Genomic DNA, 18359 nt, shown 5'->3' with positions numbered 1-18359 from the left:
GGGCACTGCAGCAGGGAAGGTGTCACTGAGAGCAAGTCCAGCCAGAGTTCCAGCAGGACCCACTGTGTTTTCCATGCCACCCACCCCCTCTTCCATTTAAAACCACGAGGGGAGGGGAATATAAACACATGTAAAAAGCCCCAAACAACAAACCCTTAAGAATGTAATATTACTTCTGTGAAAGGCTGGAAGCCCTGGTTCAAATGATGATGTAATTTTGAGTGTCCTAAACCCTAGAAGCCACTCATCTTAATAAAGGGAAGTTAACTACCAAAGAGTAGAGAAGTGCAAACATGATTTCTTTCAACAGGCTCAGAGCCAGGTCAGTGATGGGCATGAGAGGCCCCATGACAGTCACACTGGAAAAAAGCATAAAAAGAGTTTGTTCAGTGAAAGTGCAAAGTCCTCTCAGTTGTGAGGCACAGCAGAGCCTCGGTGAACACACAGGGACTGGGATGTGCAAGAGCGGCTGTCAGGAGGTCAGCTGCTGGTTCTCGTCCTTGATCATATCTGAAAGTCCCAGCCAAGGGATTTTTACAGGGGTGCCACTGAAGCCCGGCAGAACCACACAACTAATGCAAAACTCACAGGGCAAGCTGACCCTGGGGATTTTCTATGTACCAGAGGGAGAAAACCCCCACTCAGCTCCCTGGAGCAGGAGGGAAGATTTTTCAAGTCCTTCCCCAATTTGCCTCCAAAATAATCAGCTTTTAACACTTCTCCCACAGCAACCAATGCAACTTCCCCACTGGCAGCATCCATCACTCCTCTTGCACTTGGGAGAGCCTGAGGTTCTCCAAACACTAGCTATGGAGAAAAGTCATGAAAGCCGGCGTGTGCTCAAATCCAACTCCAAATAAGGCAGCTTGTGGCTTTGCAGCAAGTTACCCAAATCCAGCCTGGCATGGCTCGTTCATTGTCTGAGGGCATAACGAAGTCCGTGTTTATCCTCTTGGGAGAAGAAGAATGTCCCCACATTAATCAGTGCTGCTCTTAAAGAAAAGGTCTCTCAGGGGCTCCCAAGGCAGAAGAGATCCCAAGGAAGTTTTGGGGGTTTGTGCCGGTTGGGAGAGACAAAGTAAAGGCAGCAGCTCTTCTTGGTTTGTTTTTCCCTGTGCAAAGAAACACTGCTCTGCCCTGGCATGCTGTCCTCTGCACCCAGCAGTACCCACCCCAGCACCCCCTGCCGCCCATGGGGAGGCTGGGGCAACACCAACACAAGGAGTAGTAGCTGCTTTCTGATCAAATTTGCCCTAAGGCGTCTGACACAGAACAGAAAGCAGGCTGCGAGCTGTCCTCAAGGTATTTCTCAATCATTCAGGAGCATCAGCTGAAGGGATAGAGCCTCTTCAGACTCATCAAACCCACCCCAGTGGTGAGGTCTCCTGATGGCAGCCAGCTGCACCATCTCCAGATGTTCCCAGTTACATCCTGAATGCACCCCAGGAACATCCCACATCTCTCCCGCTCTGCCTGACTCCATTTGCTTTCTTAACAGAGCACAGAAGACCTCCAAATAGAAATTTTAATCCAACAGCAGCTGGATTTCTTAAGAGAAAATGACATTCACTTACTAATGAAAACAGGGTTTAAGCTATGGTGAATAACTTTTTCCATGAAATCCATACATCCTTCCACCACCAAGAAGCACAGGGAATAATTAAGGCATCTTTCTTCCCAAAGGAAAGCAGACAGGAAGGAGCAAACCTTATCAGCTTGCTACAGTAACTCTGCCTGCCACTGCACCTTGCTTGGGATAATTTCATTTTAATACAACTTGTTCCAGATATAAGCTTGGTATTTTCTTCCCTCCCCATCTGACAATCACTGCTGTTTGACCATAAGAGCCATAACAGCTCCAACCACCGATGGCAGCATCATGCTCATCTCTAGCCTGTGTACCCTCATACACTAAATATTCCTGTGGGTTTTTTCTGCTGTAGGTGTCCGTGATGTCATGCAGGCTACCACTGTTTTGTGTGCCCAGCTTGTCAGAGGGCAGTGTCAGAGGATGGGGCCATCACTTGTCACAGGTTTACCCCAAGCTTTTCAGTTGCATTTTTGGGGACTGCTTCCACTAAAGCAACACTCTAAGATGTGCAACTTCAGCAACACCAGCACTTTTAGACCCGGTTTCCACAATCCAACCTCCCTAGCTGGCAGTTCCTCTGCCAACACAAAAGCATTGTCAGAGGTGCATCCCCAGTGCTTCCCAGGATGAGGCCGGCCATGGAGACAGCGCCCCAGCAGCCCTCCAGCACAGCAGAGGTGGCGCAGCAGGCTCCAGCCTTTCCTCTTTACTGCTATTTTCCAGCTTCCAGAGATTTATTGCTTCTTCCACAGACAGCCAGACTTTTCCAGCTGGATCCTGCCTGCCCAAGGCTTGCTTTTTGCAGGGACACTGTTTCCATTTGGCACAGCAGGGAAAAGCCCCCATGGGATGCTCTGTAGGGAAGGGGAAAAGCAGCCCCCCAAGGGGTTAGGGTACTACTGTCTGAGTGTCATGATGGCAGGTGTGCAGCTCTAGTTTGCTGCCCCATCTACCATGCACATAGCAGGGCTCCCTCCTGGATTAAGCCTCATTGACCAACATTCTTACCCTAAAATTCCCCATATCCAGCTGCAGGGCAAAGGAACAAGCCCATCTTTCAGGGTTGTCACTCCTCCCCTCCACAGGAAATTCCCATGATTTAGTGGTGCACGGAATAGCCCCGTTTCCCCTTTAATGTGGGGCACTCCATGTCCAGGCTGCTCCCACCTTGGTCTGTTACTGCCCAGACACACATGCCAGGATGTGCATCACCCCCTTGTCCCTTCCGCTACCCCCAGCCCTTTTCCTCCTGCTCCCTTTCCTCCGCCCCTCTCCAAAATAGCCTTCCTGGCAGGGGAGAGAAGGAAGAGGTAATCCTGGCTATAGGGTGGCTTGCCGGGCACAAAAAGAGACAAAGAGACAGTGTCAAAGAGACACAGACATCCTGCAGCTCAAGCCGTGGAGGAGGGAAGTGGAGGTGCCAGCAGTTTCACAATGCTGTATTTTTAGCAGTGCTGCTTCCTGCAGCCACGGCCAGTCCTGCCGCCGAGACACTGCTTCCCAACCCGCATGAGCCACAGGGCCGGAAGAACCTCCTGCCCTGCCGCAACAACACCGCTGGTGGAGCCCACACCACGATAACTGTGAAATCATAGAGTGGTTTGGGTTGGAAAGGAGCTTAAGATCATTTAGTTCCAGCCCCCTGCCATTGGTATGGACACCTTCCACTAGACCAAGTTGCTCAAAGCCCATCCACCCTGGCCTTGAACACTGCCAGGGATGGGGCAGCACAGTTACTAACAAGCAACCAGATCCTGCCAATAAAGCTCATCAGATTTAGGCTGGTTTATGATTGGGTAGATGATCAGAGATTTTCAACAAGTTTTGACACTCACAGGCTTGCAGCTTCCCTTACACTGCCTCGAAGCTGAGCCCTTTGGTGGGCAGCAGCAGCACCTGGATCCCACTCAAGGCTCCCCATAGCTCCTCTCCAGCACAACCTGCAAAGCAACTGAGATGCAGTAACTGAATTCTCATCTATTTAAGTGTGGGGAAGTGAGACACAGAAGGACAAAATGGCTTGCCAAGGCTGAAGTACCTTGCCATGCCAGAAGCCACTTGCACAGCCAGGAATGAACTGCTAATTTGGGTTTGAATGGTTTGCTTCCAGGTTATTTGTGAGTGTCTAGAGCAGCAGGTACCATATTCTCCAATATGTGCAGTGTGAATAATGAAAAATCATTCTGTCACCTCACCTAGTGTGAGTGGGGAAAAAACCCAAGAAGATAGAGATTCATAACTTGATGGAAATTATGTTTGGGAGAGCAATATGCACTCTTGCAAGATGCATGTAGGACCTTACACATTCTGCACTACTGCCTCGAGGAACAAGGCAGGCAGGAGAGGAGCACACGACTGTTGGTGGCAGGCACACAGATACAGGCAGCACTAAGCCTGCCAGCACCCTTCCTAGAAAACACAAGTTCAACTTCTTTTCTATTGCACATAGAGGTACCCTGAGGAAGCACTGAAAAGGCTCAGAGTGCAGCTGAAAGCTGAATGGCAGCCCACAAACCTGAGAACTTTGGCTTGATGCTGCAACAGTCTTCGTGTCGCAACAGCAGGACTTCACACCAAAAATTCACTTCCAATTTTAAGGTGAGAAGCGCTACAGATGGTCCCTAATGCTTGTCAGGATGGATTGTGGGATACCCTGGAGCACCAACATGTCTGGATCCCTGGCAAGACTTCTTGGGGGGGTGAAAGCAGGAGAAGTGACTTCAATCAGACAAAGCAGTTGTACTTCGACAGCCACACGAGGTAACAACTTTTCCACCGAGCTCGGCACAAGCACTCTCCATCTGCAGCAACAGACAGGGCTCTTCTTGGGAAGTGCAGGCACATCATTTCTGCTGCCTTCCGCAGCAACTGCACTGGATGGCCACAAGTCAGGCTGAAAGTTTGCAGGCAAGGCCTGGCCAGGAACCACAGAACGGGCATTTGGGAAAAACCCCGTGGTCTGCAGGCAGGAGGAGGGTTCTGCTCCCAGCAGCACAGCCACCACCACCTCCCAGCAGTGGCTATTAATAGAGCTGCCGGCCAGGGGGAAATTCTCTGCTGGTGCCTAAGTTACCAGCCCCACAGTACTGCAGGGCTGTTCAAAACAAGCTCCAGAGGAGCACTCCCCGAGGAGCAGCACACCAACGGCCAAGTACGGCTTGATGGATGGGAGGAGAGCTGGAATCTGGAACCAAAATCCAGGACTGGGGTCCTCCAGTGGGAAGCACTGAGCCTGCAGACTGCTCCCTGCCTGCCACAGCCTGATTCCCTCTGTGGACAGCAGTATCACTATACACTGACATCTACCAGCAGGTTTTAATTGCTTTAAAATTAATTTGGCCCAATATATATGCATTTAACTACAATAGTAATACAACTGCTTTCTCTTTTTAATGATACACTGAAAGGCACTTGCGCAGTACAGGATCCAAGTGTTTCTCAAGGCACTGCACATGGGTTAATGCTCTTCCAGGAGATAAGCACTAGGGTGGCTGACAGAAGAATAACATCAGGGAAACAGAGCAATCTCCACCACCAGCCACCAACGATCTGCCCTCCTCTCAGTGGCAGCCCAGCTCCTCAACTGAAATAGGGTACCCCCGCAGGGCAGGGCACCGGTCCCTTCAAAAGACCTGCTTAAATCCCAGAGAGCCATCAGCTCTCTCAACTTGGGTCCAGATAGAGAGCCTGCCAAGAAAACCTCTCCTTTGCCCTTCAAAGACAGACATCAAACAGCTGCAAGGTGAAGCAGATGTGGAAATATTCTTGTCTGTACATCATCCCAGGATGTTGAACCCAAAGCTGATGGAAGAAGATGCTGGGCTGGCATCGCACGTTTGCTGCTCACCAAGCTCAGTGCTTCCCAGGGAGACCAATAAACAAAAGAAGCCCCATACTCTGCAGCGGAGCCTCCTGGTAGCCACTATCACTATCAGCAGTGCTCAGCATAAGCCTGCACCCAGAACAAAATGCAGACTAACTTGCTTCAGAGCTTCATGCCACATGAACCACCATTCCCTGTTTAAACCCGTGTACAGCAGTACTCAGCTGCTCTCCTCGTCACATTGGAACAGTCCAGAGCCACTCAGCAGTGTTGTCACCATGGGACCATCACCACAGACAGCCACCACCTCCCTTCACCCTCACCTCTCATCACTAAGGCCAAGTTTCTTTTTGCACACTTTGTGGATTCCAAGGGACAGCTGACAGATTTTCCAGCATTGCACAAGAAAGTATTCAAGTCTGCCATCCCTTCCCTTCCAACCACCACTGTCCAGACAGACTTTCACTTCCACCTTGCCTTTGCTCTTGCGCTTCCTCCCCTTTGCATCCCAACTGCACCACATCCCCTCAATACAAGCAAGAGAAAAGAGTTAGGTGATGCCTGGAAAATGGCATTAGGAGCAAGCTCTTCCTTTTAATTAGGCACCTCTCTAGCAGGGCAGTCAGCAGTGCTCTAGAGCTGGAAGGCTGCCATAGGCTGTATTAGCTGATAAGTTGGGTGATCCTTCTCCGAGCAAGCCAATTTCTCCTTGGTTATGCTTAATTAAATTTTAAAATAGCTCTCTGGCCTCCTTCGCCCTCCCTAGGTACTCTTTGCAGCAGTGGTCAGTCCAGCCCCATGCACTGAGCTCTGCCATCAGATCTGGATAATTCAGGAAAGCAGGAAAAGTCCATATGTCAAGTGTGGGATGGAGAAGCAGTTCCACTTGCCACATTCCTAGCCCAACCCTGCTTTGGCCACGTCCACTCCTGGGATGGGCACCCATCTGTACGCGTGGTCTGTGCAGCTCCCTCCTCAAGAGCCACTATGGACCGAGCACATGGCATCTACTACTCAAAAATGCATGCACAAAGGAAAAACAACCCCAAAGAATAAAGTAAACCCAAATCATCCCAGCAGAGAGAGCTGCCAAGGTGCCCTGGGGAGCTGGCAGCAGGGCTACCTATTCCTCTTGCTTTTCAACACAGCAGCTTTGTGAAACCCCTGTGCTGACAGAGGAAGGACTGGGAGGAAACCAGAGGGGTGTCAGTTTATTTACAGACCAGCAGGAGAGCAGGGCTACTTTAAAAAGTTATCAGAGTTTCTGCCTTATTTGTTAACACCCTTAAGGCTGGGAATTGCTTCCTTTCTTCCTCTTGGGCACTGCAGCAAGGTCCTGTGCAGCACAGTTGTGATGCCTGCCAAACTTCTGGCTCTGTCTCCCTCTTGTTTTCATCAACAGTGCCCAACCTCGACTGGATGCAGGACATGCGATAAGCTCATGTGTGTGAGGTCCCCAGCAGCCTCTAGCGTGCTAGCCAGCTGCAAGGGCCACAGGGCTGTGAGCGCCCAGTCTCACACCGTGCTGGGGTCCTGCCACAGCAACCCTGCAGCAAGGGTGCTTAGGACCATGTCCAGTCTGTAAATGCCATCCCATAAAAAGAACATTCATGCTTTGGTGGCAATCAAGGCATCCCTCCAGAGCTGGGCACACAAGGTTGGCTGCTGTGTAAGCTTCATGGTAAACCTAAAACTCCCCTCAACTACTGGCTTAGAAAACACCATAGAAGGGCTTGAAAACCCTAAGACCCAGTGTTCAACCACCCTTCAGATGGCCAGCCTTGCAGAAAGTATTGTTAATTGAAATGAAGCCCAGGTTTCTTATCACACAGGAGGTGGTCCAAGGGGACTGGCCACTGGGGAGCCCAGTGCTGGGAGGGGTTTGGGGAGCTGGTGGATCTCAGCTCACAGGCACCCCTCCTTGGGAGGAGCTGGAGCATCTTTCTGCAGGCATCAGGCTCCCTTCAAGGGGTAGGGCAAGGCACCAGAAGTCCTAACAGGGAAATTAAACAGCTCAGCTATTCCTCTTGGAAGCAAAATGCCCATTTATGAAAGATAAGGTGTTTTGTCAACACAGACTGTGGTGAGTAAGCAAACTTGGTCAGGAACAGCAGCTGTGCAGAGCCCCCAGCATCCTTCCTGCCACCCAGGAGAACCTTCCTCCCTCGCATACCCACCCGGCAGCTTCAATGACAAGAATGGCAGGAAACTGGGTCCAGAAGAGAAGAAGAATCCCTGGGATAAGCATGGTAACTCAGAAGGAACAACACTTCAGAGAAAAGCCCACCCGCCTCCATCCTGCCATTTGAAAGGTGGAGGAAAAGGTTAAAATAAACTCCCAGGTCTGTCCCACATTCATCTTGCAGCTGGCAATGCATCAGGTATCAATTAGCACCACTGTAGTCAGAGCTCTTCATCTCTCCCCGGTCAGCACTATACCCAGACACAAGGCGAGGAGGCCTGAAATCAGGCCAGATTTGGCAGTACTCCCTCCCATGCAGTAGAGTTAAGCCCTGCACCTCCCAGAGGTGGGAACCACCCAACAGCTTCACCGTGCACCCCGGGGAGAAGGCAACAGGCAGAGGCTCCCGTCCAGCAGAGTACTCCCCATGCTAAGGGGAGGCTTGCTCTGGAAGGCACTGATCCCATCCCCACCTCTCCAGCCCTCCTCGTTGTCTTCACTGCTGCGAGCAAAGATTAAGAAAACATCCAAATTCCCTCTCAACAAAGCAGGGTGTTGACAAGGGCCACATCCTGACCACGCAGCCAGCGCTCAGCAAGCTGTGCCTTGCCTCCGTGGGGTGGGGCTGGGCTTGCTTGCAAGAAAAACAGCATTTTGGGGAATGGAAAACAGCCTATCCAGAAACAAAAAACCTAATCCAGAAACACAAAAAGCAGCCTGCTTGGGCACATTGTGCTGCTGCGGGCGCTGGAGCAGGCACGGAGCGTTTCTTGCCACGCCAGTCTCTGACTGCCGGAGGGTTTTTCTAACCAGGAGAAACCTGGTTTGCGAGAACACGGGGATACAATGCTTTCTATTAACCCAGCCGCATGGATTATTTCATGAGAAACTTTCTCAGCGAAGGAGAGCTCTCCAGCCTGGGCAAAATCTGCATCCTAAAATAACTTCCCAGGCGGCAGGGGCAGCGGTCCCCAGCTTGGGCACCATCCACACGCGGGTGTCAAAGCCGGCTCCCAACACGGTGCCAGGACCACCGAGTCCCAACCACTCCCTATCAGCTCTCGGGCTGGGGAGAGTAAAACCAGCCCCGTGTTTTTGGAACACCTTCTCCTCTGCAGGCACGGCTGGGCCAGCGCCTCCCCTCCCTCCGCCTGGCAGTATCCATCCTACCCATCCCTGCCTCCACCGCTGCCTCCCGTCTCGGCCGGCTTCCCCCCTCAGCTCCCAGCCAGAGGAGCCTGGGAGCAGCGGACCTGGGGGGATTCCGGCCAGCTGCAGCCCCCAGCTCCGCCGCACCCCAGCTGGGTCCCCGCGCAGCACCCCCCGCCCTTCCGCTCCGAACGGATGCGTACAAACACATTTAACGGTTGGACCCGAGCACCTTAAATGTCTTTGCAGCCGAAACGATTCTATGCCTATATATGTATCTATATAGAAAAAACACATAGATAAACATGGGCAAATAAATATATATATGCGCGTGCATTAAAAAAGGCACAGAATAAACAGCCCACCCCTCACTCCCCGAAAAAGCAACCCTTAAGATATATATCCCAGGCAGAAAGCCTTAATGCTGGGGGAGCGGGAGAGAGAGTAAAACAGGCGCAGGCAGAAGAGCCATATTGGAGCCCCGCTATTGCAAGCTGTGGGGCGGCTCAAGCCCCTCTCCGCCGCCCCGGCGCTCACCCAGAAGATGAAGTTGAAGACGAAGAGGAGGTATTTGATGCACTTGGTGCAACCTTCCACCCCCATGGCGGCAGCTCTCAATCTCCACACCGAGGCTCGGGCGGCTGCGGCGCGGGAGACGAGAATACCCCACCCCCGGGCACGCCCCCCATACGCCCCGCCTCCCGCCCCTGCGGGGTCTGCGCACACTGACCCCCCCACCCGAAACATGGGGCTCCGTTCTCACAGACACACGGTTTTATTTGTTTCGGTTTCCTGCCCCTTTTCTCCTTACCTTTTCTACCTTTTTTTTTTTCCCTTTTTCTCTTTTCCTTCCCGTCTTTTCCCTTTTCTTGTTTTTCCCTGTTCCTTTTTACTTTTTTCTGTTTTCATAGAATCACCGAATCGTTTGGGTTGGAAAGGACCTTAAAGATCACCTCGTTCCAACCCCCTGCCGTGGGCAGGGACACCTTCCACTAGACCAAGTTGTTCAAAGCTCCATCCTACCTGGCCTTGAACACTGCCAGGGATGGATCAGCCACAGCTTCTCTGGGCAACCTGTGCCAGTGTCTCACCACCCTCACAGTAAAGAGTTTCTAATTAGACATTATCTAATCTAACTCTAACCTCTTCCAGCTTGAAGCCATTCCCCCTTGCCCTGTCTCTATGTGCCCTTGTAAAAAGCCCCTCTCCAGGTTTCTTCTCAGCCCCTTTAGGCACTGGAAGCTGCTCTAAGGTCTCCTTGGACTCTTCTCTTGTCCAAGCTGAACAAGCCCAGATTCTCAGCCTGTCTTCCCCCACTCCCTTTTTTACTTTTTCACCCTTTTTTTTCCTTTGGGGGCGGGATCTCTATCACCACCATCTCCTAAGCCTGGCCACCACCCCTTAAATGTCAGTGTCGTCTCCTAACCTCACCAGGCAGCCTAGGGTAAAGCCTACGGTACTGTGAATGGGTGCAGGGTGCAGCAGGATTTGTTTTTCTGTATACAGAAGTTTTGGGATATAACCATGAGGGCACCTCCTTCCAAAAAACATTACTTTTTTACCTTCCTTCCCCACACCTATTTTATCCTAAGCTCTGATCTGCCAAACACTTTTTGCTTGAGCTTTTGGATATATTACTGCAAGCAATTGCTTCAGGTTTAGTAGAACCACTCAGGATGCTATATATTGATTACTGGGTCACATGAGCATCTGGGGGACTTCAGGGCTGCCCAGCAAAGAGGTCACCCATGTCAATAGTGCAAGTAAGTCTCACATTATGGCTTAGAAATCTTAGTTAGATTTTAGTTAAAAACCCTCAAAGTTGTGCGACAGCAACGTGATGAAAGTTACCAAGCTTTTGGCCCAAACCTATCTTGACCCACTCGCTCATCCCTAGAAATATAAACTGCTCTCATCCCAGTAAGCACATTCACTTCTTCCAGGGAGGGGCAAACTAGTTAAGTCACATAATCAGAGTGTAAGACGAGTACTGGTAAAGGCAGCAGCTCGCACCTCCATCAAAGCTTGGGACCTTACCATGCTAAATATGAACTTGGTGCCTGCCTGCAGTGTCATATGTGGAAACCTGTCCTCTTTCCGCCTGGGCACTTGCCTCTAGCGAAAGCTTCTGAGCCAAACATTTTCACACACAGTGGAGTCTTCCCTGCCATGCATCCCATAGGCAGGAATGTGCTGTTAGCTAAGCGCACATTTCCTACACATGTATGCTGAAAATGAGTCAACTTGTTCCAAAATCATCCCATTACCCTTAAGGATGAGTTGGTCCAGAGCTCTGTCATGTTCATTGAACCCTTCTTTGCCCCTGCAGTAACAGCCCATGATGCTCCATGGCGGCAGGGACCAGGAATGAATAGAAGTTGCTCCTATTCTTCAATTACTGGATTGCGGGCTTGCCATGGATGCATAAACCCTTTGTCTCTAAGCCACATTCGCTCATACAGCCTTACCAAAGAAGATGGAGGCTCATGAGACTATTTATGCACATAACTGCTACCCCAAATTATCAGTATGACCCATCTGGTTATGGCAATAGCCACAATCCTGCATGGCTCCTACTCATTGATCCAAAGGATAACAGCAGCATCCTGAAGCTGCTCACATGCTACATCATAGCACCCCACATTTTCTTTTCTGCATCTTCATCCTTTCCAGCTATAAATATCAAAATGAAAATACCCCCCAACCCTACACAGACACTGAATATAGGTGGCTGCATGAGCCACAGAGCCTGTCATGCATTAGTTTCCAGAAAAACTCTTGGAGGCACTGCTTGGAGAGTCTGTGTGAGGGACAGGAAGGAACCAGCTGCAAACCGATAAGACCTTCAGCAGCAGCAGCCCCACGGCTATGAAGGAATATGACTCTCAAATCAACTTCTGTGCACTGGAGAGCAGGCAACCCCAGCTGCAATCACTGCCATGAACTGGCATTGAATTTGCTTCTGGGATTGCTTCATTTTTTTTTGGCACTGTTGCTTTTCTTTTCCTGCTTTCTGCCTTTTTTTTCTCTTATGCTGGGAAATGAAGGAAAATGGAAACCAAGAAATAAACCTTTTCATACCCTCCAAAAACTGTATTAGCAAACAATCTGGTTTGGAGCTAACACAGACCTGTTTCTGGGACTTTCCTTTGGGCTGTGTTGGAGCCCATCCTGTGCGGAGCTGAGGCACAGATGTGGCTCTGACAGGGGGAGCACCATCTCCTGCGTCAAGAAGCTCCCAGTTCCAGGCTAAAACCTACTGGGTATAAACTGGATTCACCCATCTGGCTGTACAAAGGAAGTCCTCTCCAAAACTTGGAAGTGGGAAAGGATTTCAAGATTTGTCCAAACATCTTTTTGTTTTGCTTTGTTTAGGGTTGTTTTTATTATTATTTATTTAGTTATTTTAGGAGCTCAGCTGGGTACCTTTGAAAACTTGACCTCCATGTACAGGAAGAAAATGACCACCACTGTGATAACAGTGTCAAGATAATACTTACTGTTTGCCAAGATTATGTGTGATTTCAGGTGTTGTATTTTCATTTGTCGTGCTGTACAGTCCATGAAGTACCAAAACTGAATTTCAGTGACTCTCAGTGGCTTTATCAGCTCTTTATAAAATGCTGCTGTATAAATAAGTAAAACTAATTTGCACACATTCAGTTCAGGTATCGATGTCATATGCGAGTATCAAGTGTAAGCACTATAAATAGGGCTGATGACTTCCATCTTTGGGAGGATGGGCTTGGTTTGAGTGCTCAGCAGTGCACTGTGCTAATGCACAATTCTTTGCTTGCAGCAGCTGCGAGCAGGTCTGTGAAAAACCTGCCTACCTCCCAAGCCTTGTGTGCTGAAAGAGAAAAATAAACACTAAAACGTGAAAAAAAACCCAAACCCCAATACAACAAACAGAATTCCTCTGCCCATTTGAATTTGCTTTTGCAATTGGGTTTGCAGACGGTGAAGCAGCAAAGAATGGAGGTGCTTGCAGTGGTTTTCCTCTGTCTGTTGGGCTGGTGTTGTTGGTGTTTTTGTGAACTTGTTTATAGGTCAGTTGTGATGCCTGTGGGTTTGGGGATAGCTGACCCTATGGGCAGGAGTCACCAGTGTCTGTTAAAGCAGGTGGCTTGAGCCTCCTCCCAGCCCTGGATTTAGAAGGCTTCCCCTTACCAGCAGGACTCTGCAAACTCAGTCACTGGGATTTTGATCCTGCTTCTCCCAGGGAGATGCCCACAGCCTTCCAGCAGCTCCACTCCACAAAAGAGCTTTGTGGTTTATAAAAGTGATGGAGGGGGATGAGGGAGAGGACAGACCCACATCCTCCCCACCTCATACATGTACCTGCAGAGCTGGTGTCCAGGCTGTGGAAGGATTAGCATGGAGGTAGGCTTTGAACACCTAACACCCAGGGTCTCCAGGAGATTCTGGGAAGTAGATCAAAGTCCCTCATCCACTGGGGACTGCGGGATGGCTGCTGATGTGGTAGTCTGGTTGCATGGCTTGGGCTTGCATGGCAACCCCCCTGCCCTCCTCACAGCCAGCACAAAAATGATGGACAAACCATGAGAATAAAACACATGTAATTTTGTGGGTGACGTCCTAGTTAGCTTTTAACCACTGTATCTCATTTTCTGTGGAAAATAAGACAGAAATAGCCTAGATTTACAATTTACCCGTGCTGGTAAAAAAAAAACCCTAAACAACAGCAGCATCACCAAAAATCTTTATATAGGACATATGGACGTGCGCAAAAGAACCTCAGAAATTCATCCTGCAGAAGGATGATAGTCCCAGAGCACATAAGAATAACTTCCTAGGCAGCCAACACCCTGCCATACTGATTTTCAAGGCAGGGACCTGAGCAAGAGCATGGCAGTGGGAAGGTGGATCTCCATCACCCCAGAAGAGGCTTGCCTTCACCCTTGGGCAGCCAGCCAATGGCCTCATTTTGAGCAGGAAATATCATATCAAGAATCTCATCTGTGTATCTAGGGGGAATCTCCAGAAGACCTTTTCTGTGCCCCAGAAGGAGCAGCTGGCACCTGCTCATCCAAAATTCCCTGTGCCCTGCTCTGCAAATTCAGCTGAAGCTCGGAGGTAGCCTGGGGAGGTTGTATCTGCCTGGCAGCCCTGGGGAGGCAGTGAGGCAAGCAGAAACCTGTAGCAGTGCCTGAAGTTTCTGCTTCTAATAAACTCAACAAATGGCTCTTGTCTGCCTGGTCTGTCTCTCTGCCATCTTTAAATATTTATGTCAACGTATCTATGGTGATGGGTTAGGTTATATAAGGAGGACAAGGAAGGGGAGGGTGGTGAGGAAGGAGAGCATCTACTCCCACCGGAGTTATGGCAGAAGAAGAGCAAACCCAAATGAGTTTATCCTGTGCAGACACACTCCCTCTCCTCAGCTCATAAGCCCGCACAGTGAACATTCATTTTTCTCAGGGCATCAGAGAGGGCTGAGCTGCAGCTGGGCTTAGCTGAGCTTTGCAAGATGCCATGTGGGAGAACAAGAGACCAGCCCATCGATGTAGAGAGCTTCTATTGTATAATCAATGTATAATTCATTAGTAGGTGAATAAAGACTGGAATATCTTACTGCTGATCCAACAGGGCTAAAAAGAAAGTGAGCCCATCCATGAGCATGCTGGTGCACATGGGGGTTAAACAATAGCACTGGGTGTTGCTGAAGGGAGAAAGGGGGGATTTTGCCTTGGGATAACATAAACAACCCAGCCGGCTGGTTGCCAGTGACTCCAGGGAGAGTGACATAGGGATATGCATCTTCCTGGCAAGAACGTTGGGAAGGACCTTTCCTTTTCACTTGCTGGAGCCTAAGGGAATGGCGTCTGCTTAGACAGGAGGGTATTAGCTGTGGGTAGGCACCTCTTGACTCATCTGAAAGTATTTCATCCAAGATGTGCAGATGATTCCTTACAAGCTGAGCAACAGCCCTGTATGTCTTCCACGTAAAGAGATGGGCTGCTCTGGGGTTCCCCCTCCTCGCTCCTGCAGCCTCCCCCTCCATCCCACCCACTGCTATGTTTCCCAGTGGACAGGGCTGATGCTTGCTGCTGGTTGCTCACTCTCCCAGAAGAGGAACTACACAGTTAAGAAAAATCTCTTTTCACCTTACTACAGCATTTTAGTCAAAGAGAGAATTGCAATGACACATCACGTGTGATGAGACCATGTATTCAAAGCAGCTTCTGACCTTACCTGCCTTAAGCTGTGCTGGTGGAGCTCTCCTGTGTGGAGCATCTACCACTTCTGGCTGTAATTTTGGAGCAGAATTATAGCCAGCTGCTTTTGTGAACAAATTGCTTCTGCACCTGTTGAAAATACATGTCTGGCAACTCTTTTTTCCAGAAAATATCCTGTATGTCTGCAGGTCAGAAATGCAGTTTTACCTTTGCAGGAGATGGCTTCCTCACCGCTCCACTGCAGCAAAGATCCACCCAAGTTTGCCAACCTACAAGGCTTGCTTATATAGAACTTGCTCAGTGACATCTCCTTTAGGGGCTTGCTGCAGATGTGAGAGTTGTGCAGCAAAGGAGCTGTTGCATGAGAAAGTTGTATCTTGATGGCAGTGAAACTGACAGTTGACACACAGCCAATATGGCAGGGAATAGCAAAACATTTTGGAGCCAAGCCAGCACACCGTAAGGCTGAATGATTCCCACTCTCCTTACCATCAAATCCCTCTAGAGGCTCAGTAAACTGCTTGATCTGTGTTTTTCACAAGTGCTCTGGGGTTCTCAGGTTTTGTCAGGTACTGAAACATCTGCTTTGCACAAGTGCTGAGCAACCTTTGGTGCTGCATAAAGCTGCACCCTGCTCACCTGCAATTCTCCATGAGCAGTACCTTGGAAAACAGCATCTGCTGCTGTTGGATCAGGCTCTGAGAGAGGTCCCTGACTCATAAGCAAGCTGTGGTCAGGCCACCCATGGGCATGCAGTAAGCCCCACGTGAATCCTCAGGGGAAGTTAATGCTCATGCTGGCAGAGCAGGATCTGAGTGGTGCATGGGCAGCTAAGTTGGAAAGCAGCATAAAAGGCTTCTTACCACTGCCATGGCTGATGTTCCCCAGCCCTGTAGGTAATTGCCTGGCCTTAGTCTGCTTCCTCTTCCCAAGTCCTCAGCTACAGCTGGGGGTTTGTCTAAAGAGAATAACTCATGAGCACAAGGTAATGCCTACCCATACAGAGGCCAAGCTGCAACTGCTCAGGTAAACTTGGTGGAACTAACTGATGATTGTTGGGGCTTAACTGACAATTAATTGGAGCCAATTCACAATTAAATATTTAACTTTGCACCTTTGGCTTCTAAGTTGTTTCTTTTTTCTTCCTGCATGTGCCTACATAAATAGGGATTTTTTTCCTATCAGAGTTTGAGCATTGACATGCTTGTAACAACCAGCTTCTGCTTCTGCAAGCCCCAGTAAGGCTCACTGGTTCTGCAGGTGTTTCCTAGCCTGGCTGCTGGCTTTGCATCCCCTCTGCTCATCTCCAAGCTCTTATCCCGGTAAAACCTCTCTTGTTCTTCTCAACCCTGGGTAAATCTCTGCAGTACTTACCAATAGGTTCCTGGAGTTTTGCTCCAGCTGCCCAAGAGCTGTAATTTGCCCATAGCAACCAGCAAATCAGGGACTAGTGAGTACAAGCGCATTGACTGCAGGACAGGAGTTTTTTTGTTGGCATAGGTATAAAGAAACCTGTTCAACTCCCCCTCCGCCTGCCCCAGCTTCGAGCACCCCTCCAGCCATCCCCTGGGTGCTGCCATTTCTACAACTGCAAACACAACTACTGCCCTCTTCTGCAGTAGGTTTCTAAAAATGAAGAAGTTGAAGGTATCCACACTCCTGCTCCTTGAAATGACAGCAGGATGCCATTTTCTGTGCTACACACAGCACGAGCTCTGGTAGGAGAGTGTGTCTGGCCAAGTGACTGCTCATTAAAAGTTCTGCTGCTTGCTAGACAACTCCAGTGGTGGGTGAAATGGCAGTACAGATCATGTACTAGATCACTACTAGGTCAGCTAGTTGGGTGTCAGAGGAAGAAAGGGAACTTCCAGCTCCTTGGGAAACAAATTGCATGCTTCCAGTCTGCCAGTGCTTGGGAAGGAGAAACAACTACTCTCCAGCTGCATTATTCCCTTTGTGAGATGGTTTGGTGCAGGTTGTGTTCTCATCCCTGCCACAAGCTGCAGAAATCACTACAGAGGTGTAAAAACAGCAGCTATGCACACACAGCCTTAGATGGCCACTGCTAGAGAGGTAACTGCTGCTTCTGGTGACATTTCACTGATCATAAACGATTCAAGGGAAGAGAGAGCTGGGAGAGGAGGATACAATAGCCTTTCAGGTTTACTCTATCACATGTATGCTATTCCTGTCTATTGTAATCTCAACACCTAAAGCTTTAAGCAGACCTGGTGGTGCAGCTTTAACTAAGATTTCTTCTTGTTGATAAGGCTTAAGCAGGTAACCCACATCAATAACATAGACTCCATGGATTTGCTTGATCTCCAGTGTAGAATATCATCAGGTGTCCAGGCAACAGAGCGATGGGCAAGAGCTGGCTACATGGTGTTTAAAAAGTGAATCTGTAGAGATTTCTTTCATATAAATACTCCAATCTTAATTGCTTGTGTCCTTAAGCTTTTTTCCTGCCTCTGCTTGCATTAGTCCTCATAAAGTACCTGCCTGCTGTGCCAGCAGCTAGCCAGGGGTAGGATCAGGCTGATGAGCAGCTCCTTTTCCTCCAAAGGACCAATGCCACCCTCTCCCTCTTGGGTGCTAAGACATGCTGCTGGGGCAGGCGAGCACCAGCTGCCTGGGGAATATCTCTTCCCAGCACTGAAAGAATTACTGAGGGCTCTGCATGACACAAACGCTGAGCAATGCAGGCAGCCTTGTGCACAGCAGAAAAAGAGAAGGAATGATGGCCTTTTGCAAGAAATTCATCTTTACTGAAGCAACCATGAGTCACACGAGCTGCCAGCTGGGCTAAGGAATAACAATAGCGGTGGCCTGGACAATAGCAGCTGGAGCTCACAAGGGAGATTGTCTGTCACTGTAGAGAAACAAACTAGAATGTGGGTATGTTGGCAAGTGTATATCACCTCTAAATCCCTGCTAGACCGGGGCATGTTGGTGACTGCCACAGGGTAGCTTGAGTAACATTCTGGAGCAGTTTGAGCTTGATGCTGTTTACAGTTAAGTTAATGGTGAAGCTCCGTTGGTTCCAAAGGAGCGGAACAAGGAGTGATAGCCTCCCCCCAGCACAATTCCTTCCAACATAAGGAAATTGCAGACATGTTAAAATACTAACCAGGTGCTGTAAGCTGTACTGCTATTCTTGTATGTGTAACAGTCCCTGCCTGTGGGCCAGGACCTGTCCTGAACTTCAGCACGGGGATTTCCACATTTATCTCAATAAACAATTGCTACTTACTGTTTCTCATGGCTAAAAGCCACAACAAAGGAGATGGGTGAAAGCTGTTGCTGGTTCAAAAGACATTGCACATAGCCATATAGTTTACAGCAGGTTTTCCAGCAGGTGCTAAATCTATTGCAATGATGGGTTTCAGCTCAGAGGCGGCTCTGCCTGCTTGC

The 18359-nt window shown here is 49.4% G+C and overlaps 1 protein-coding gene across 1 annotated transcript in view; it reads right to left on the bottom strand.

Annotated features, from left to right (window-relative positions):
• CD81 (CD81 molecule) overlaps positions 1–9407 on the bottom strand; it is a 33715-nt gene extending 24308 nt beyond the window's left edge. Inside the window, exon 1 of the mRNA XM_005149197.3 lies at positions 9283–9407. Within this exon, the coding sequence (XP_005149254.1) occupies positions 9283–9348 (66 nt within the window). The 5' untranslated portion in view covers positions 9349–9407. The remainder of the gene's footprint in view (positions 1–9282) is intronic.
• Between the last annotated feature and the right edge of the window lie 8952 nt (positions 9408–18359).

This window comes from Melopsittacus undulatus, chromosome 4, assembly GCF_012275295.1.
Source record: "Melopsittacus undulatus isolate bMelUnd1 chromosome 4, bMelUnd1.mat.Z, whole genome shotgun sequence".
NCBI lineage: Eukaryota > Metazoa > Chordata > Aves > Psittaciformes > Psittaculidae > Melopsittacus > Melopsittacus undulatus.
This window is presented reverse-complemented; position numbering and strand designations above follow the sequence as displayed.